Raw genomic sequence first — 21,702 nt, forward strand, 5'->3', positions numbered from 1 at the left:
TGCATATTTTTCTTGTATTTCCTTTCTGCATCATATTGTTTAACACTGATGTTTTATCAAGGATTCATTAATTTATCACTTTTGTCTTTTTCAAAATGTCATTCTTATTGAATAAGCTTGTGAACACAGTGGAAGAGATAAAAAGAAAGAAAGAAAAGCAATTACTCTTAAATTGGTAAAGTTTTGCAGCTGAATATTCATATTTTGAAAGGTATATAGTAGATGAAGACCAGCGGTGTGTCATTAAACTAGTTTTGTCCAAAACATGGAAGGAATACTGGTGACCTTAGTCATATTTTAAAGGGTTAGTTCACCCAAAAATGAAAATTCTGTCATTTATTACTCATGTCGTTCCACACCCGTAAGACCTTCATTCATCTTCGGAACACAAATTAAGATATTTTTTGAGGAAATCCGATGGCTCAGTGAGGCCAGCATTGAGAGCAGACTTTCAAACGCCCAGAAAGCTACTAAAGACATATTTAAAACAGTTCATGTGACTACAGTGGTTTAATCTTAATATTATAAAGCGACGAGAATACTTTTTGTGTGCCAAAAAAGAAAAAAAAAAAAAACGACTTTATTCAACAATATCTAGTGATGGGCGATTTCAAAACACTGCTTCATGAAGCTTCGAAGCTTTACGAATCTTTTGTTTCGAATCAGTGGTTCGGAGCACTGCCAAAGTCACATGAACTATTGAAATTTCGAAACACTTATGATGTAACTAAGACTAGTTTACTGAAATCACATGACTTTGGCAGTTTGATACACGCTCTGAACCACTGATTCGAAACAAAAGATTCGTAAAGCTTCATGAAGCAGTGTTTTCAAATTGCCCATCACTAGATATTGTTGAATAAAGTCGCTATTTTGTTTTTTTGGTGCACAAAAAGTATTCTCGTTGCTTCGTAACTTTAAGGTTGAACCACTGTAGTCACATGAACTGTTTTAAATATGTCTTTAGTAGCTTTCTGGGCATCTGAAAGTGTTAATGATCTTGCTGTCAATGCAGGCCATCGAATTTCATCAAAAATATCTTAATTTGTGTTCTGAAGATGAACGAAGGTCTTACAGGTGTGGAACGACATGAGGGTGAGTAATAAATGACAGAATTTACATTTTTGGGTGAACTAACCCTTTAAGAGGACGTGTTAGCCCATAAACAGGAAATAAAAACAGGAAGTTTAAAACACACCTAAGCTGCTGTCACCTCCACCACAGCAATGTAATGCAGCAGAATCTGTTTTTGAAATGTGGCAAGACACTTGTCAATGTTTGTCTGATGAAATTGATAAAATGCTCTTTTCCTTTCCTTGCCATCAAAATAAAGGAATATTATGGGTTAAATAAGCAGTGTTATGCCCATTCAATTTGCACATATGTCCTCAGATTTTCCCAAAAAGAAAAAAAATTGGGATGTGCTATTTTTCATTCCTTCCTTTGTTATGAACTGTTTTCCAACTTTGTCATCAATACAGTCACACTGGGGAAGGCCCCCCCCCCCCACCCACCACCGCTGTAAAAACAGGAAAATGAAAGTTACAAGTGGGGAAAAAAAGGGAACCTGTGCAGACTTTCAGAATTTCCCTGAAATTAAAACTGCATCATTGATGATATTATCCACATGACTGTTACATCATAATTCAGTGTCTGTGATGCTGAGCTTAACTGACTCAATCTGACTTTGACTTGTGATGCTGTCTGAATCATAATGACACCGTATTCATTTGTTGGCCAGAGAAGAACTTAATTTAATGCTGAATTCCCTTTCCATGACTTCACAAGCCTCTCTAGATAAGGTTGGATTCCTTCAAATGATTGTGGTACATTTCATCCATTCCAGTGGTCTATTAAAATGATTTTATCAGGCCATGACAATATTGCAATAAACTGAGATAACACTGGGTGTGAATGTTTAACGAGAAAGATGACACCGAATGGCTTCTAATCTCTGCTGGTGTATTCAATATGTCAGATGATATTTACAAAACTGTAGTAAAATAATATAATATCGACTTTAGTTATTATACAAACTATATGACTCTTTCTTAACACATTTATTAGTGTTATAGACTTGTTAGGGTAATAATCATATGATGTCAAATCAAAAGTAAAATATTAAACTTTTTTAGACATTGATTTGTTTTGTTTAGCTTGTTATTGTCTCAGTGTTTTTGGACAGTACTGACAACTGTTGGTGGGGATACATGAAGTTTGTTTGTTTACTAATAATACATGCATCCTTATAATATTCTTAGATAAACAAGTAAACATCTAGTATGTTATGTTTACTTTTTATAGGCTACTATTTATTAATAACTTGGTCCATTGATGACATGGCTGTTCATGTGATGTCAACATGGTGGCGCTCATGATCTCTTCATGTAGAATAACACAGCTGAGTCTTCTTATGTGATTATACATAATTTCTTATAAGTGCACTTCACTTCTTTATGTGTGAACCTTTTAATTCGTAAAAATAAAAGTGAGCGCACCTTTAAAATGTGAGGCTTGTAATGTTGTTAACACCTGTTAACCATTATAAACAATTTTAGGTGTTTTTGGCAATTTACATGTGACCGACACGCTTATTCGAGTAAACGTGAATTTATTTTATTTATATAGGCTTATATTTTGTTGTTACGAGGCTCAGCCTCTTGCAGTAAGGGGTGGGGTGCAGTCAGTTAGTTATAGGAGGGATCACATTCACACCGTACACTCATCGACTTCTCATATCCGCGTACTGTTGCTTGGATAGACAGCATCCAATTTTTCACTCTACAGGTTTTCTGTACACTAGACTGACCATTTCAACCCGAGGTAAGCGTTTTTATTTCTCACCGATATTTTCTCGGCAGTCGCGCGACACCTCTGATTTAAAAATTAACGGACATTTTTCAAGTAATCTCGAGATTAAAGCGAACGCCACATATATTCTTCGTTTGAGAGTACTCGTTTTTGTTATCTTACGTAATAAGTTTTGACTGGAAATCCTCGAAATTACACGCGGGGTGTAATTTAGTTAACCCAGTGAATGGTTACATTGTTTCCTGTCCTTCGCTAGTTTCTTGTGTCGTAGACTAAATTTCCACCTGTTTGTCTTTTCTGAGAGAGCGAGGCCTTAAAGCATGCGAAACCTGTATTTTTAGCAGATCTAAAACACCATGATGTGAAACTTTCTTAAGTTGGTAAATTGGCGTAGCAGTTAAAAAATAAGGAACAAGTAGGAGGGGGATTATAAAGAATAAGAAATGTGTGTTGTCATAATCATAAACTTTATTTATTTATAACTGAATTACTGACGCAGTTAAATGTAGTGTAGCCTTTAAAAGCTAATTTGACAAAAACAACAACAAAAACCACACAACATGAAACTAAACTCTGACTATTAATCTCGTGACCGCAGTCAGATGAAGTTTAGACAAGTTTCACTCTCTCACGGGTTTGTGCCTTGTTACTGAAAACGTCGATTATAGCATTTCTAATTTCTACCTAATTAATGTTCCGTTAGCTCGGTTGAGGCCAAACCCCATATTTCAACTACATTTATTTAGACTATGGGGGCTTTTTTCTCTTCAAAAGTGCACATTGAGCTTCTTAAAATTTCCAATTTCTTTAAATACAGTAAAAAACACATTGTATGGTTAATTTGCATTTTGAGTTCTTTTGTTTGTCTCTTGAGTTACTGTCTAGTAATACTTTGTCCTATAAGAAATGACATACACAGGAGGAGACATAGGGATGTGTCTCAATCAGCTCCCTAGTTCAGTAGTCATTGCACTCATCAGGAACAAGTATAACGGCTGTCTCAATTGCAAAATCCTTACAGTGCACTGGAACATTCTCCCCCTAAAAAAATCCCACAATGCACTGCAAAAAACAGGGAACACAGGTGCTCGCTATGACATTACATTTCACATTTCTGAACTGTGAAACATAAAACACTTGATAGATAAATATGACACCAGTAAAAGATTTTGAAAAGACAAACTGTTTTTTATTATGTTAACATAAACACACAGGTAGTGAACACGTCTATTTAACATTTATAATTAATATTTGGCTAAAATGTTGTAAGGATATGTAACAGAACAATGTGTTTAAACAACATAAAAAAAAATAAATAAAAAATACAGGTCCTGCCTGTTGTTGATTAACTGTTTACAATGTTGTACGGAATGTTGCCGGGAATTTAGTAATCACTAAATCCCACTGTGTGATGAAACGGGGTGATATACTGATTCATGAGCTCGGGAGCTGATTGAGACTCACCCATTGTATTTTAGTCATGTGGTCAAGTATAACATGTCCACCCTGGAAACTCTTGGTGGGAAAGAATGATTGACCACAATGTGGATTAATGATATCAAATAAGAATGTTAAAATTGTAAGAATGTAAGATTTAAAGGAATTTGAACTTGACTTGTACGAAAACGTAAACATCAAAAAGTTTGTCAAGTTTTAATGGCCAAAAAACAAACAAACGCTAAACTGTCGAATGTCCCTTATATTGTTTCTACTTCATTAAGAATCACTTTGTAGTCATTCACATTTCTTCTATACATATTCTTGCCTTTTGACACCATTTTTTTTTTTTTTTTTTTTTTTTTTTTGAGGTTTGTTTCAATTGCTTGAAAAGCATATTTGACTTTCCACAATATAAGTTAATAATTAACCTCATTTAGCTTGTGTCAGAAAGCTGACCTATATATTGTTCCAGCATTTTTAACCTTGCAGATATTAAGTGCCGTACGTGTGGTCATGTTCTTTCGTTTATGTGTTTTTACCTTCATTTTATTTTCAGGGTTTAATCGAATAGCACCATGGCTGTAGAAGGAGGAGCAAAATGTGTCAAATACCTTCTCTTTTTCTTTAACTTCATCTTCTGGGTGAGTAACAAGTAATGTCAGTATTAGTATCAGTATCAGTATGTCAGTCCCATAACTGCTGACCCATTTCCCTTTGTCGTTGTCGTTTGTTTGTGAAAGATTTACACCAGATGCTTTCCTAACCATTCCTTTTTACAATTCATGCTGCATCACACTGACTTTAGTTCAGCTACTGTAAGCTGCTTTGACTCAGATAAAGGAGAAATAAAATTGACCTTTTTTTCTCTACTCAAGGCTTGTGGTATGCAAAAATTCCTCCTCCAACCTCAAAATCTCAAAATAAAGTTTTGAGAGTTCCTAGTAACTCTGACACACACTTTTACTAGTTGAGGAGTTCAAGGGGCCCCAAATAGTTTCTTCTTATGGTGACTCAAAAATTTCACACCATTCAGGAATACTTGTTTCCTGGCTATGTCAGATGACTGGAATACAGTCATTTTGTGTTGCCATGTTGCTCATAAATATAGCTGTGTTTATTCGGGAACAGGGTAAACCTTCTTGTTGGCATATTGTATGCTTAAAGGGAACGAAAATATTGTGGTGAACTCAAAATAAACTACACTAATGTGCACAACATTGTTTGTAATTAGAGTGTTTGACTGTCTTTCAGCAGTTACTGTAGCTGATAAAGTAGGCTTCCTTTTAGGTCACGGAAACATAGCACTTCATCCAAGCAAGTTTGTTTGATCAAAGCACTGCTCACTCCACGCATTCATCTTGTGCTGTTGACATTGACATTGTTTGGTGTCTAAGCGTTCTCTGGTGTGAGCGTGAACACCACACACTCTGTTTAAAGTGTAACCACAGCACCAAGTGGTATGTTTCCTGAAAAAGAAAGAAAACATTCTTGGATGTACAGAGCTCTGTCCTTCAGATTGACAACATAGTTGCTAATGGCCATTTACTTGTTTGAGCTGACAGCTTGTTTCTCACACATATACTCTGGCTAGAATGTGCACAAGCTCACTTTTGCACCTACACCATCTATGCTTCCTGTGATCACAAATGCTCATTCTGATATTACTTTCTGTTGCACCATTTGGACCGATTTAATTTCCTAAACAACATTTGAGCTTTTTAAGATGGTCGTCTTTTATTTGTTAGAATCCCTGTACTAAGGTGAGGGTGTCTCTTATCTGGATGTGGATGTTAGGGGAGTTAGGGATGCATATGATTAATTTTATATATTATACAATACAACATTATGTAAGGGAAGGAATTATTTAGGGATGTTGATGCTGCTAATGTCCAAATGTCAGTTTTAGTGCAGCTTCAAAGGGCTCTACACGATCCCAGCCGAAGAATAAGGGTCTTGTCTTGCAAAATGATCGGCCATTTTCTAAAAAAAGAAAAAATATATTTACTTTTTAACCACAAATGCTCTTCTTGCACTGCTCTGCAATGCACCACGCATTACATAATCACATTGGAAAGGTCACGTGTGAAGTAGGCGGAAGTATCGGGCAGGTGTTTACAAAGCGAACATGCAAAGACTAAGTCAAATGCCCTTTACAAAAAAAAAAAAAAAGGTAAAACAACGATGTCGGACGATGAGAAAATGAGATGGAGTTTGCGGTGTGGTGGATCGCAGAGCAATGCAAGATAAGCATTTGTGGTTAAAAAGTATATACATTTTTTATTTATTTATTTATTTTTTTTAAGAAAATGACCGATCGTTTCACTAGATAAGACCCTTATTCCTCGGCTGGGATTGTGTAGAGCTCTTTGAAGCTGCACTGAAACTGACATTTGGACCTTCAACCTGTTGGTAACTGTTGAAGTCCACTATATGGAGAAAAAAAAAAAAAATACTTGAATGTTTATCTTAACCTAAATTTCTTAGTAAATTATCAGAATTTTAATTCTGAAGTGAACTAATCCTTTAAGTTTTAGATTTCATTTATTCAGAATGTAAATATTTAATATGTTCCAAAATATCTTCATTAGGGATTTTCACCTTTTTAATAATTAAATTATTTAAAAAATTTAAATGAATTGTGTGCCACAAAAAGTGCTTTAATTATGGTATTCATTCAATGAACATCAAAATAATGTTGTGAAATGTATGTCCACAATCACAAAAAAGCAATAGGTAATTTTATCCACAAGTTTTACAGAGGTTGTATGGGAAGAGCACAGATGTTTACAATTCATGTGGGTTTTAAAAAAAGTACATGTGTGAAGTGAATGTACTTAACTTTCCCAGGGAAAATTTGTTCCATCTGAATATGACTATATTCTACCTTGAGACTCTCAACTGTAATTTAGACAAATGTGAAATGTTTCAACTCCTGTTTTTTAATAAACAATTCAAGTAAACATCTTTTGAACTACATTCACATTGGATGCATTTCTTGATACAAACCAGTCAAGCAACCTTTAACAATTCCAGTGACTTACAGTTGAATTACATAGAAATGCAGTTGTGTTTGCTTTGCAGCAATATAATTTTTTGGAACTAGAAGAAAAAAAAACAAAAAAACAAACTATTTCATGCAGGTTTGTGCTGGGAACTTAGTTGTCGAATGTCTCGCATACATATTTCTCAGTGATTGTAAAGTTCAGCATCAGTCATGTGATTGATCTTCCTGATTTGTGACGGCATCATGTGACTTCACCACATGAGTGTCAATGTTCATCTGTGACACATTCAGTGAAGTAATGCCAAAGGCCAGCCGGAACATGGGCTGATAATAGATGATTAAACGCCACTCCTTATTTAGGACATTGTCATGTGTTTCTTTATGTAATAATAGACACTCCTGGCAATTTCAATGCATATTTTTATTCCATTCAGGAAACAAAACAGGATTCGTCTTGCTATTGTTTCCTCTTTGTCTAATTCTTACAGGTACCTACCGGCTGCCACTTATTACCTTCAAATATTTACACTGGTGTTACTTTGTATGTTAACCAGACCAGTGTAGTCATAAAAGTTGTTCTAGGTAGCTGACTAGCTGTGACACGCCCACGTATTCTACATTTGTACAGCTGACTTATATGTATTACTAAGTATCCTTTACACTTTGCTCAGCTGTGCAGTTCAGTCACTTTACTTGAAACATTTACACAGTACATTATCTGTGATAATGATGGCGCGTAACTAATTTGCTGATTGCTGACAAACTTTACATAGCATGATAAATAGATATTGTGAACCAACGACATTGGCAAATGTGTATTGAAAGTTTCAAAGAATCTTATAGTACTAATAACCTTCCCACACCTAGTTACAACTCACTTTTTTCTTTTCTTTTATGCTAACACCAACATCCTGAAGTGAAATTTAGGGTTAGGGAACAGAATAATGCAATTTTACATAAGGTACTGTTTTTCTTCTTTACATCTTTAGTGGAAAACAACAATATTTCAACATTTAAAAAAATCCTGCTTGATAAAACTATTAATTAGTATGCCTGTTGCGTCGCTTCACTGCCATTCATAAATCCTTACCCATGGCCTCATGGGATAGTCAAGTGTCCATCAAATTCCCTTTCCCTTCAGAACCTCTAGGGAAGTAGTAGGTCATCCAGGTACTTTTTGCCTAGTGTTTTTCGTATACTATATAGTAGGGAAGTATTCAACTTCGAATGCAGCGATGGTCTTATTATTGGGCGATATAAGGGTCCATTGCTGTACTATTGGAGAAAGCATAACAGCCAACTTGAATTGCGTGTACCTTGATAACCAATCACCTTACAGCCCTGACATCATTGAATTTCTTTCGGAATTGTGCGACAGTCAATCACTGACAAACATAAATAGGGATGAAAGCCAAAATATTAAATGTCACATATGTATATTTACTAAGTAATCCACTATTTTGTAGAGAGGCTTCAAAATGACCATTTTCACCTGAGATTTGGAGTCAAATTAGAGAGGTGTAAAAATGACTTTATAAAGATGGCAGCATCATTATTTTATTTTTACACAGAGATTAATAGGTCTACTAGTAAAATCTGTTGACTTTAGCAATCTTTGTTTCATTATATGCCAACAGTGGCAATTCAAAAATGGCAAAAGCACTTCTTGTTTTTTTTGTTTTGTTTTTTTTGTTGTTGTTTTTTTTTGCCTCAAGTTTGCATTCCTGTAACTCAAGAAGTATTAAAGATATCTTAATATCCTTTTAGATTCTGGTTCTTAACAAACTTTCCTTTTGGTATCTTCATATTAAAGGCCCTCAATGGTTCAATCCCAGAGATATGGGCATGTTAATGTGGCTCCATGAGTAAATTGATAAATTGTACAAATTTTCAGTAGTCAAAAACCAAATGTGGGTCACTTTGCATACAGCTGATGTGCCATAAATATTCTTTTTCTAAAGTTTTCATGCTTATAACTCATAGTATTCAAGATTTGTTTAATATCCGATTCTCATTTTTAATAAACTTTTCTTTTGGAATCTTTATTTTGAAGGTCCTATATAGTTCAGCCCCATAGATATTAGGACCCCAATATGACTATGTCCAAAAGTTGCACGTCCAAAAGTTTCTGAAATTTGGTTGTTTTGACATGGAATGACTCAGCAGTTTTTTTCCGGTTTTTAGCATAGTAAAGCTTCTCCTCCATTGACATCCATTTTAAAAAAAAATGGCCTCCTTCCTTGCTTATTCCAGCGTTATGCTTTCTTCTTTCTTTCTTTTTGCTAACCTTAGAGGCTTGCCTTAAAGTGGCTTTGCTCCAAGACCTTGAATTAGTGTTTCAGATAAGAGAGACATCAAAAATGTAATCCAAGACCAGGTTAGGGAACCACTGAAATAGGTCATCAGAAGGGGTACTTTTTATTTAATTTGGCTCTTTAAAATAATTTTACAATACAAACACATGATACGGTTTCAGTTCCCCTTTTTGGGCCTCTTTTTAACCATCCTTCTCCTTTTTTATGTTTATGATTATGAAGTGACTCTGTTTGAATAAAACGTAAGTTGTCTGCATTTTAATGTCAGTTTTCCCTCAGAACAGTGATTAACTAAAACAGCATTGAAGAGTCTGTTTTTCACACTGACTTTACCACTACCTCTCACTGTCTTTCATCCGCAGCTGTGTGGCCTGGCCTTAATAGTTCTGGGGATATTGGTTCAAGTTGCTATTCACAACACGGCCATCATCAAAGGATACACTGGCATTCCTCTAGTGCTGATAATAGTAGGAGTCATCATCTTCTTCATCGCATTCTTTGGCTGCTGTGGCGCCTGGAAGGAGAATCAGTGCATGGTCACCATGGTAAGGATATGTGACGAAAATATTTGTGATCTAGTAGATGTGAACTAATTGTTCAAACTATTTCTCTAAGATAATAGAGTACCTCAGAGATTACGTGTTTTTGTAGGCAAAACCCGGAAGCAAGTTAGCATTTTAGGACTTCCGGTTCCATCGCCCCGAAGTCAATTTGTTTTTTTGAATGGGTTTTTGCTAAATCTCCTGAAATAAGGTCTGTGGATAACAAAGCCTCTAAATATTTTCACGTTTTGATCTATGACATAAAACACACCAGTTATAACCCGCTTGAGATTTTTTTATCTTTTTAAACCTTTATTGTGTCTTAAAAACGGCGGTTGCTAACAAATTGCTAAAAGGGACTACTTCCTTTGGAGGGGACTTTAGACGTCATCATGACAAACAGGACATTTGGACAGTATTTCTCATGAAAAAGTGGATAAGTATTCATTCACAGTGCAGGTCATAATCAGCGAACATGTTTTTAAGTAAAGTTGTTTTTTAAATAAAGTTTGAGGAAGCTTGGTGGTGGTGACGTTGATCCACGACCATGGTGTGCTGTAGTCCGTTTATAGCCTACTGTTAGCTTTTTATATCTGACCACTTTATTTTGGCTTCAAAATGCATAAATGTTGTGTTAACTTGTAAAGATTATCTTGATAGACAAAACATGTCATTACCCTTTGTTAAACACAGAGCTTATTTTTTGCGATTTTCCAAAAGTCTATGGGAAAAATGCATAGGCTTTCGATCGAGGGAACCCGTGTGCTGCTAACTTCCAGGCTGGCCTACAAAAACACGTCATCTCTGAGGTACTCTATTGAAATGGTCTACTTGGTAGGGTTGCTTCAGCCATTTGTAAGGTCTTAACGTTCACACACTTGGTTTGTTTGCATCATTTATCCTCAACGCTTAACTAGAAGGTGTAAGCTCTTCGTAAACACTTAGTCACAGAGTATGACGTGACATTTACCTTTATTAATAATCCAATGAGAAGTCTTTGAATGTGTACATAGGCGGTAGTGCTGAAAGCAGTGCACTTTAGTTTTAACTTGTTTGGTTTGTTTTGATCTAATTTATCAACTGTAATAAATTTCTTTTGAATGGTGAAATAAATATATGTATTTCCCCATTCAAAGAATGCTGAATAATGTGATATTTTTGAGACAATACTTCTTAGTGTAGCAGACAGTATGCAGTTCTGTAGAATTTAATGTGAAAAACAGGCTATGCAAAAGTTTGGGCACCCTTTCAGTTTCGTTGATTTGAATACCTGTAGTCATTTAATGCTGATTAATACAGCACAAAACTGATTTGATTTGCTCAATGAAACTTACACTGCAAACACAGTTGCAACCAATCATGAAAAAGGATATTTAAGGTAGCTAATTGCTAGTTGTGACAGTCCCAAGACTTGAACATCATCGAAAATATATGGAATTATTGGAAGCAGGCTGTACACGCACAGCAGCCATTAAACCGGTCTCAACTGGAGACATTTTGCAAGGAAGAATGATCAAAAATACCTGCAGCCAGAATTCAGACATATCAGTGGTTATAAAAAGCGCAAAAGGAGGCTCTACTAAATATTGATGTGATTATTCCATTTGGGTGCCCAAATTTTTGCAACTGTCTGTTTTTGTTATGATTCACATTGCATTGTTTCTGTTGATTCAATGAATGTTATTTCAGAACTGAAATGTTACTGTTTCCATAAGGTATAAATTATATCCAAATGAAGTTGCTGCTTCGAAAACCCAGCAGATTATGAATTGAAATTATGATCATAAGCTGGGGGTGTCCAAACGTTTGCAAAAAACTGTATGCATAGATTTTATATGCATTTCCCCTCATTTTTTTTTCTTTTTTCTTTTTTCTAGATTTGATCAAAAATATTACCAAAAACATTCATTTAATATCAGTATTTCCAATTTGTGTATTATTAATTATTACTGATTTTAGGCCTAATTATTTAAATATTTTATTGTATAATAATACATTTAAATATGTAAAGATAATAAAGATTCAGGAAGTGTATTTAAAAATAATCGGGGCAATAAATAAAACTAATAATAGATAATACTAATGTGATAGATAATAATAGTAATGCGAAAATTAGAAAAAGTGACATTTATATTTTTTATGATTAAAATCTGGCATGCACTGAGGTAGTGAATTACATTTTACATGGAACTGGAACCAGTGACAAGTAAATGAATAGGAGTGTATATGTCAACTACTGTTGACTGATTGAAATATTAAGTTGACTGAAATATTAAATATCAGCACACTAATATTAAAGGGTTAGTTCACCCAAAAATGAAAATTCTCTCATTAATTACTCACCCTCATGTCGTTCTACACCCGTAAGACCTTCATTCATCTTCGGGAAATCTGCTAGCTTCGTGAGGCCTTTATTGCCAGCAAGATAACTTTTTCAACATATTTAAAACAGTTCATATGACTACAGTGGTTTAACCCTAATATTATAGAGTGACGAGAATACTTTTTGTGCGCCAAAAAAACCAAAATAACGACTTTATTCAACAATATCTAGTGATGGGCGATTTCAAAACACTGCTTCATGAAGCGTCGAAGCTTTACGAATCTTTTGTTTCGAATCAGTGGTTCGGAGCACGTATCAAACTGCCAAAGTCACGTGATTTCAGTAAACGAGGCTTTGTTGCGTCATATGTGTTTCGAAATTTCAATAGTTCACGTGACTTTGGCAGTTTGATACACGCTCCGAACCACTGAATCGAAACAAAAGATTTGTAAAGCTTCGACGCTTCGTGAAGCAGTGTTTTGAAATCGCCCATCACTAGATATTGTTGAAATATCTAAATATCTTGATATTGTTGAATCGTTATTTTGTTTTTGTTTTTTTGGCGCACAAAATATTCTCGTCGCTTTATAATATTGAGGTTGAACCACTGTACTCACATGAATTGTTTTAAATATGTTTTTAGTAGCTTTCTGGGCATTGAAAGTGATCTTGCTGGCAATGCAGGCCTCGCTTAGCCATTACAGGTCTTACAGGTGTGGAACGACATGAGGGTGAGCAATAAATGACATAATTTTCATTTTTGGGTGAACTAACCCTTTAAGTATTGCCCAAGTGACTTTGGTACACATTCAAACTACATCCGCTGATGCTTATGTTTATATGCTGACTGCTGTAAAGCTGTTGCATGTCTATGCTGTTGACACGGTCAACACATGATCAACAGGTTAAACCAGATTCCTTCTTACACAACACTCAGTTTGAAGCATATTTGACTGAAATGGAAAACAAACCGTCGCAATGAACCGGTGCCTCAGAATGTTCGATTGTATTTGCTAGATAAACACAGTAGCGCAGCACCGACCAACTCTCAATAAAGTCAATCAATTCTTTAAAATGTTATTTCTTGGCTTGTCATTCCTTACTTTTATCATTCACTTCTCCTCTCTGTTTTCTCCTAGTTTGCTGTTCTTCTCTCTCTCATCGTCATCACTGAAATTGGAGCCGCCATCGCTGGATATGTCTTCCGTGGGAAAGTGAGTACTCTTCTAATTGCCACTTCATTACTATTAACCTGTTTCCCAGTACCATTTGGCTCCCAATAATCTCTGTTTCTCTGCAGGTGAATGATCATCTGAAGGAACGCTTTGAGGTCATGATCGCAGAATACAACAAAACAGAAAACCATGAAGCCCTCGATTCTCTCCAGAAGGAGGTTGGTAAACCCAAATCTTTCACGTTTCAGAAAGTCCAAAGAGAGTCTGATTTTTTTATTTTTTTTATTTTTTTGTGCTGCTTTTCTGAACAAGGACTGTGATCCTGCTCTGTTTCCCATTTTCATGTACACAATGTGTGTCTTAAGAGTCTCTCCAGCCTTGTTTGCTCAGTGCCATCTGTTGACATTAAACTGACATCCTGCTTCCTCTTGTGCCGTCATGTGGCTAAACTTCAGTTCAGACACTGTGCTGTAGTTGCTCTCTAAATTTTGAATGGCTTTCAGTTCAGTGAATCCATTCTGCTGGATCATATGCTCTCTTTAGATGATCTCTGCTTTTGAAGGGAAATGTATTCATGGAATCACTCTATGTAATATTGTGTTTATTTGTTTCTGTGTAGTAATTTTAATTTAGGGCTGTCAAATAGATTAAAATAATTACTTTTTGGCATTAAAGCATCCAGCTCCCTTTTACACACACACACACACACACACACACACACACACACACACACACACACACACACACACACACACACACACACACACACACACACACACACACACACACACACACACACACACACACACACACACACACACACACACACACACACACACACACACACACACACACACACACACACACACACACACACACACACACAAGATAGAGCTGTTTTAATTTACATTAATAATATGAATTTGTAATTTTGTCTGTCTTATAGCTCAAGTGCTGTGGAAGAAACTCCTCTAGTGATTGGGTGAACTTCAGCCCCGGTCACAAGTCCGTCCCAGACTCCTGCTGTAAAAATATCACTAAGGACTGTGGTATTGGAGCTTTGGGAGATGACAAAATAATCTACACAGAAGTAAGAAACTCTTTGTTTTTTATTGTTGATATAGTGCAATAGGGTTTTGGCTACCTGACTCTTCTGTACTGTGGCATTTTCACACAAAAAAAAGTCTAAAAAAATTAGACTTGGTGTTGTCATAGCTGAAAATGAAGTTTTGAATTTTTTTTTTTTTTTTTAATAACAAGTTTAAATTGTTTATTGGACAGAGTATGTGAGAAACTAGATACTAAAACTTTGTCTTTGTGTTTAATACAGGGATGTCAACACGCTTTTGAGAAATATATAAACCAGCATATTTTGTGGCTTGCTGTGGGAGCTCTGGTCATCGCGTTTGTGCAGGTGAGACCTGCAATATTGGTTTCCCTGTTATATGCACACAAGAACATCAGTGCAAACTCCCCTTCTTCATACACTAATACATTTTGTTTTATTTTTTGTAGATCACGGGCATTGTGTTGGCCTGCATCCTTATGCGAGCCATCCGCAGCGGCTATGAGGTCATGTGATCACATCCAGTCACAGCACATCGCTTAAAGCTCTTAGAGACTGTTCAGGAGGTTTTTTTTTTTTTTTTTTTTTTTTAAAACCATTATATAAATGCTAATTATTTCCCCCCTTGCTGTGTAAGTTGGCAATACTCATTTTCTCTGAGAATGAAATAACTATATCTGTTTCTATGACAAATCCAGTAGATTAGTCTACTGTTAAGTCTCTGATTTATGCTTACGTATTCTGTCTTTAGACATTGTTTTAAATTTGTCCTTTACTGCTTTGTTGACATTTCTTTGGGTTACAGAACAACAATCAATGAATTACAGATATGACAAATTTTATACTTTTAAAGAACATTCATGTCAAATAAAAGAATGAAATGTTCTAAACAAGTTTGTCCCATTTAAGTTAATTTAATTATATTTTGAGTTACTACTTATGTTTGTTACTACTGTAGTTGGTGAATCAGTGCCAGCTTGATGAGGGATGCAAACAGAGACCATTAAGTTTGAAGTCTTTTAATAAAAGTTCTGATCTTTTCACACTGCGATGACTATGTACTTTCATACCTTCCAGTGAAATGTTAACACAGAACCAAACAGCATTTTCTTAAATATATATATAAAATACAAAATAATACAACACATTTGGCAACATAAAAAGATAACGGCATGTACTGCACCGTGTTTGTAGCTGTGTTCTTAAGTAAAAAGGCACCTGTTAAAAGGCTGAATAAGAGACTGACTAAACACATTAAGTATAACTTTGATGCTTTGACCAAACAGCCCAGTGCACACAGCAAACTCCTTCTTATTGGATAGAACAAATAACAAGGTGCAATACTGTGTAATTTTGAGATCAACAATAAATATTAACATAAGCTTAATTAAAACATTATAGAGCTTAATATATTAAAGAATATGCTTTCTCTCTAGTGTACAGGCTCTGTAAACCTCTTTCAAGTTTACCAACAGATTTAAAGCATTACTGGGTTGCTATAGTAAAACATATTAAACATCCCAAGAGTGACTGTTTGTCTTACTACTACACCAGAAAAATGAACAAGATGGGTGATATTTATCCTGGAGTCAGTGCTGATTTTAGGCATATACAAAATGTCTCAAAACACAATTCACAAATGATTGCGCTCCACTAACAACTAAATTTAGAACGAATGTCTCAAGACCAAACGGATGCTTTTGGCACATGTTCAGTGTGCTTTTTGTCTCAGATGTGGTTATAACTTCTCACAGTGTCAGTTTACTGTTTTGTGTCACTGATTACACACCCTGTCTGGAAGAAAATGAATCACATTATTCCACAAATTCCAGAATCTCAGTGGCATCTTTCAAAGACAATGTCCCTCCTGTTCCTTGCTCAAGTAAACAAAATCTCCAAAAAACAAAAATTTAAAGCACATTTAAACAATCCATTTAAAAAATGATTCAGAAACATAAAAAACAACAACAGTAACATGACTTAAGCCAAATGACTGGTGTGATAAAGCTTGTGTTGCGGTGCTTCAATTTGCATACAAGTTTCTTTTGTTCCCATGGTGCATTACTTATGGGTGTGGTGGTGGATTTTCAGTGCCCGGTGTTGGGAAGAGAAGTCATCTGCTTCCTCTCGAGGTCAGTGACGTGGGTGTTTAGGGTAGTTTACAGTGAGCAGTACCATACAGTGCAGATAGAGGGAGGTCTCTGACTCTGATCAAACAGGAAGGAAATGCAATGTCACAACGAATGTGCAACACAACTGTCATGTCAATAGTTTCAAAGCAAGAGTGTTATTTTTAACAAAAACCCCTAATGACCCATTAAAAATATGGGAAAGAATCATTCATGGTAATATTAAAAGAACTTTCCAGGTCTGTTAAACTATGTTCAAAAACTGTGCAGTATACATTATACCTAGGAAAAAAAAAATTATGAAACAGTAATGATGAATAATATTAATATGCCACATTGTTATCCCAATATTGTTTCAATTAAATTTTGGCAAATAAAAAACTGCTGCAATTAATTTATGATTTATCACACTGTATTGCATTGTGGGATACAGTATCCTGGGCAATGCACTGTTACATACTAGACATTTTATCAAATGGTTATTGCATACAGTGCACAGTATACATACTGCATAAATAGTAATCACCATGTCGGAATTACCGTAATTACAAGATTCTGATTTGTAAAAATTGTACCACCTGACCACTGCAAAGTCATGTGGAAACATTCCAAATGGTGGTGGTTTCAGCAGAAAAATGCTTTAATAATTCTTCCATACAATTTAGTTTGATGTAGCTAAAACAGAGTTGGATAACTAATGTCCTGCTAAATAAACTTTAAATGTTTATTAATAACGCATTTGCATAACAACTGTTACTTGTTTTATTGTGGTTTTGTCAAGTAACACATTCATTTTGTGTGGTGTTGACATAGAAACAATAATTCCAAGTTTGAGAACGTGAGCAGCTCCGAGTAGAACGTTCAGGCTGTCATCTGGTAATTATGACATTGTGTGAACGTGCCATAAACATAGTATGCTAGCACTCTCTTCTGAACATAGCCTTGATCTCACGGCCTACGTACCATTTAGGTGTGTTGAGAACTGCAACCACTGTGTAAGCCATTCCCGGCACTGTCCGGGACTCAGATGCTCTGGATTCAGCCCTCTCACGTAACATGCCTAGGAGACGTGATGTAAACATGACACATTATCCTTCAAAAATCAGAAAATAAAGGCTGCTGACAGAATGTAATGGGCAAAATAAGGAGCAACCGCTGACCTCTCTGAGCTCTGTGTCATTCAACTGATGCAAGCCTAATCGAACAATGCTGCGGTCAAGCTGCATGAGTTCTAAGGCATGACTGTTCAAGCGTCGACCAATCCAGAAGGCTGGGAGACGGGGCGTCAGGAACAGCAATGGACAGAGGTGTCTCTGCAAATATATGTATACATTTAGCACAAAAAGGACAATAAAAAGCAATTTGGCAAAGAGACAACAATATAATATTCAATGCCAGGTTTATTAGAAAACTAGATTAGGAAGAAAGCTAGAGAAGTTTTGTACATTTTAAAGTTGATGAAACAGAAGTAGTGTCAGAGCTTTTCTTCCATAATGTGACGTATATCCAAGTGTAACAGATTATCGAAAAAAAAGGCAGGGACTAAGTTCTATGCATCGCTGTTGATTGGATTTTGAGATGTGGGTGTTGAACTCATAAGTGAAGGCAGGTGAATGTAAGCTTGCAGAGGTGGGGTTTAAGTGGACTAAGGGTAGGTTTACATGACAATGATGTACTAAAAACGGAAAAGATTTTTCTTTGTGTTTTTGAAAAGTTTTGCATACAGATAACAACATTGTCAAAACGATCCCTATTAAAGGATTAGTTCACTTTAAAATGAAAATTAGCCCAAGCTTTACTCACCCTCAAGCCATCCTAGGTGTGTATGACTTTCTTCTTTCTGATGAACACAATCGGAGATATATTATAAAATATCCTGATGTGTCCAAGCTTTATAATGGCAGGGAACGGGACCAAGGAGTATGAAGCTCAAGAAAAGTGCATCCATCCATCATAAAGGTACTCCACACGGCTCCAGGAGGGTTAATAAAGGCCTTCTGAAGTGAAGTGTTTGTGTAAGAGAAATATCCATATTTAACAAGTTATGAAGTAAAATATCTATCTTCCGCCAGACCGCCTTCTGCATTAAACTTACGAAAAAATTGTAACTGACGTTACATCAGTTAAGCTTTTTTCATAATTTGAAGTCTGGTGGAAGCTAGATATTTTACTTCATAACTTGTTAAATATGGATATTTTTCTTACACGAATGCATCGCTTCGCTTCAGAAGGACTTTATTAACCTTCCAGAGCCACATGGAGTACGTTTATGATGGATGGATGCACTTTCTTGAGCTTCAAACTCATTGGTCCCGTTCACTGCCATTATAAAGCTTGGACACGTCAGGATATTTCATAATATAACTCCGATTGTGTTCATCAGAAAGAAGAAAGTCATATACACCTAGGATGGCTTGAGGGTGAGTAAAGCTTTGGGTAATTTTCATTTTAAAGTGATCTAATCCTTCAAAATGACAAACAATGCTGTATTATGCATGCCAGGCCAGTAGTTGGCGATGTTGCTTTGTAAAGAAACACTATAGACTAAACAGGTAATAAGCATGCGCATTACGTTACCGTTTTCACAAATTCAATTTCGTTTTTGTAGTTTACGGGCCCCCCAAAATGCCATTGTCGTGTAAATGAACGGCCAAAACGCATAAGAAGTTTTCCGTTTTTAGTTGAAAACGTGTAAACGCCTCCTAAAGGATTGGGGAGGTCCTGCATATGTCACCAGAGAGAAGTCTGTCGTTTTCACCAGAAGGTCCAGTTGACTGGATGAATGAAACATGCACGGATTAATTGTTCACAATAAGATTTATAACATGCGTTTAGAAAAATTTAAACAAGTAACAAACTTATAAAATGCAATTCATTGTGCAACTGGCTGATTATTTGGAGCTCACCATCTGATCTGCATACATTCTCTTGATACCTAAGGGAGGTCCAGAGAACAATGTTCTCACTGCATGGACATCAGACACTACAGGATGGAATCCGCTTCGGACCTGCAGACACATATTTTGTATTTACTAAAAAGTCAACATCTGAATAAAACTAAAAAAGGCTGCAATTTTACACATATGTCATATCATGAATTAGCTCAGGCTACCTTACTGCAGAGCTCCATGAGGCGGCTTTTAAGTCGGCTGTCTTGGACAGAATTTGACGTGCTTTCCAGCCCCTTTACTATAGCCCAGTGGTGCTGTGCTCTCTGGGTATGGTACACCCCCTGAAACTCCACCAGCTGCTGTGGGGTCCAGAAGTGCCGGATCAGAAGCTGGCGAGGATAGAGGTACCTAGAGGGCAGAATTGAGGAGGAAAACAAAAGGAAAACATCCCCCTCCATTCAATATGGCTATACTTCAACAACAACAACATTAAAACTGTAACATTAAAAGTTGAGTATTTAATAATAATAAAATGTATTTAAAAAAATAAAAATAAAAAATTCCCTTGGATTTCACATCCCTGAGGATGAATGGATCAATGAATGGAAGAGTGATGGACAATAAAGCAAACATTCAAATCCCAATATTCAATCAGTTTCAAAGATACAGACGTACTTCATAATTGTAATAAAGAAAAAAAAAAAAAAAAAAAAAAAAAAAAACAGTATAATCAGCAGAGTAACATGCTAAATACTCACATAAGGATAAAGACCAAATAGTTGGCAAAAGGAGGTATTGATATGATGACCAATGGAATGGCTTTGATTAAGTCCCTGCGGAACTGAAAGCAACACACAAAAAATGACAATTTAATAAAATTTATGACAGCAATATATCCCATAAATGTCTGCTTCAGTTCTTCAACCCACCTGCCTGAGTTTCTCCAAATCACGGTAAGGCAAATTCTGGTTCTCTGTGCTGTCAGTGAGCATGCGAGTCATGATTTTTCTCACTTCTCGAGCATCTTGAAACAGGAGCCGGAACCCTTTATACAGAAACATAAAACCTATATCATAACACATTTGCTGGAGATGGTTTGAGATTAAATAATCCAGTAGTAATTTTAAATATATTATTTGCTCTGACCTCTCATAAAAGTGTTATAGAGAGCATAAAAGCGAGGGAAGCGCCGCTGCAAGAATCTCTCATACTTCTCATTGGCCCACTTCAGCCTGGACACAATGCTTCGACCAATCCCATGTTTTGCTTGTGAAGGTGAGTAGTGTCTAACAAACCACAAACTACTAGACAGACAGACAGACAGACAGACAGACAGATAGATAGATAGATAGATAGATAGATAGATATAAATAAATAAATAAAAGATGCTGTGCTGCTGTAACAACAGTGCAGGGCATGTGCTTAACTCAATTTTTTCTCTTTCTACAAAAGCTTGACTTCCGGTTTGTATTTCCACAGCATTCTTACGTATTTATGAATGAACTGCTCGTTTGAAAATCTTCTGGGTCTACTGACATTTGATAAGACGTCTGCTTTAAACATTACAAATCTCACGATGACTTTAATTAACTCTACAATAAGTAAATCCACTTCACCAGCTAATTATTCTTCAACAGCGATGCCATAGAAATATACAGAGCTACCGCAAAAAGGGAAGTTCAAAGACAATATTATGAAGACGGAGGTGCGTTTGTTTCTTTGACGCATAAGGTCTATAACGAATAATCTATGCAAATTCTCCTAACTATGGGAGTATGCCTACAAATGATCGATTCCTACAAATAATAATTTATATGAACTTATTATAAATAGTACCTGGATTTTGTGGAAGACAATCTAGGTGTGAAGAGACTTGCTTTGACCCCGACAGGTTGTTTTCCATACATTAAGATCACTGAAGCCCCGCGGCACACTCCTCTACAGGACAACGCCATCTTGAACTGAACAGCTGACAGTTCTACGTGGGCGTGTCTTCAGAGAATGGA

General features: G+C 36.0%; 2 protein-coding genes across 5 annotated transcripts; one reads left to right on the plus strand and one right to left on the minus strand.

Moving 5' to 3' along the window:
- Window positions 1-2,488: 2,488 nt before the first annotated feature.
- cd63 (CD63 molecule) lies at window positions 2,489-15,724 on the plus strand. Its single transcript, XM_051879559.1, has 8 exons — window positions 2,489-2,823; window positions 4,808-4,892; window positions 9,933-10,115; window positions 13,575-13,649; window positions 13,736-13,828; window positions 14,557-14,700; window positions 14,941-15,024; window positions 15,126-15,724. The coding sequence occupies exons 2-8, from the start codon at window positions 4,827-4,829 to the stop codon at window positions 15,189-15,191; spliced, it is 711 nt and encodes a 236-aa protein (XP_051735519.1). The 5' UTR covers window positions 2,489-2,823; window positions 4,808-4,826; the 3' UTR covers window positions 15,192-15,724.
- Window positions 15,680-21,698, minus strand: letmd1 (LETM1 domain containing 1). 4 transcript variants are annotated; one of them, XM_051879553.1, is made up of 9 exons: window positions 21,533-21,698; window positions 20,843-21,000; window positions 20,626-20,741; window positions 20,455-20,537; window positions 19,918-20,104; window positions 19,712-19,813; window positions 17,966-18,118; window positions 17,769-17,865; window positions 15,680-16,883 (listed from the first exon to the last, which is right to left on the minus strand). In XM_051879553.1, the coding sequence occupies exons 1-9, from the start codon at window positions 21,649-21,651 to the stop codon at window positions 16,810-16,812; spliced, it is 1,089 nt and encodes a 362-aa protein (XP_051735513.1). In that variant the 5' UTR covers window positions 21,652-21,698; the 3' UTR covers window positions 15,680-16,809. The 4 variants fall into 4 exon arrangements, with proteins under 4 accessions (XP_051735513.1, XP_051735511.1, XP_051735512.1 ...); XM_051879551.1 differs by having other exon boundaries at window positions 20,626-20,762; XM_051879552.1 differs by having other exon boundaries at window positions 20,626-20,762; window positions 20,843-20,997; window positions 21,533-21,697.
- Window positions 21,699-21,702: the final 4 nt, after the last annotated feature.

Source organism: Ctenopharyngodon idella, chromosome 22 (genome assembly GCF_019924925.1).
Source record: "Ctenopharyngodon idella isolate HZGC_01 chromosome 22, HZGC01, whole genome shotgun sequence".
Classification (NCBI taxonomy): domain Eukaryota; kingdom Metazoa; phylum Chordata; class Actinopteri; order Cypriniformes; family Xenocyprididae; genus Ctenopharyngodon; species Ctenopharyngodon idella.

Coding starts and splice junctions, on each gene's coding strand:
- cd63 (XM_051879559.1), top strand. CDS start 4,827: ATGGCTGTAGAAGGAGGAGCAAAATGTGTCAAATACCTTCTCTTTTTC. Junction 13,650..13,735: donor GATATGTCTTCCGTGGGAAA/GTGAGTACTCTT, acceptor GTTTCTCTGCAG/GTGAATGATCATCTGAAGGA. Junction 15,025..15,125: donor TGGTCATCGCGTTTGTGCAG/GTGAGACCTGCA, acceptor TATTTTTTGTAG/ATCACGGGCATTGTGTTGGC.
- letmd1 (XM_051879551.1), bottom strand. CDS start 21,651: ATGGCGTTGTCCTGTAGAGGAGTGTGCCGCGGGGCTTCAGTGATCTTA. Junction 20,763..20,842: donor CTATAACACTTTTATGAGAG/GTCAGAGCAAAT, acceptor GTTATGATATAG/GTTTTATGTTTCTGTATAAA. Junction 16,884..17,768: donor GTTCTCAACACACCTAAATG/GTACGTAGGCCG, acceptor CTGTTTGATCAG/AGTCAGAGACCTCCCTCTAT.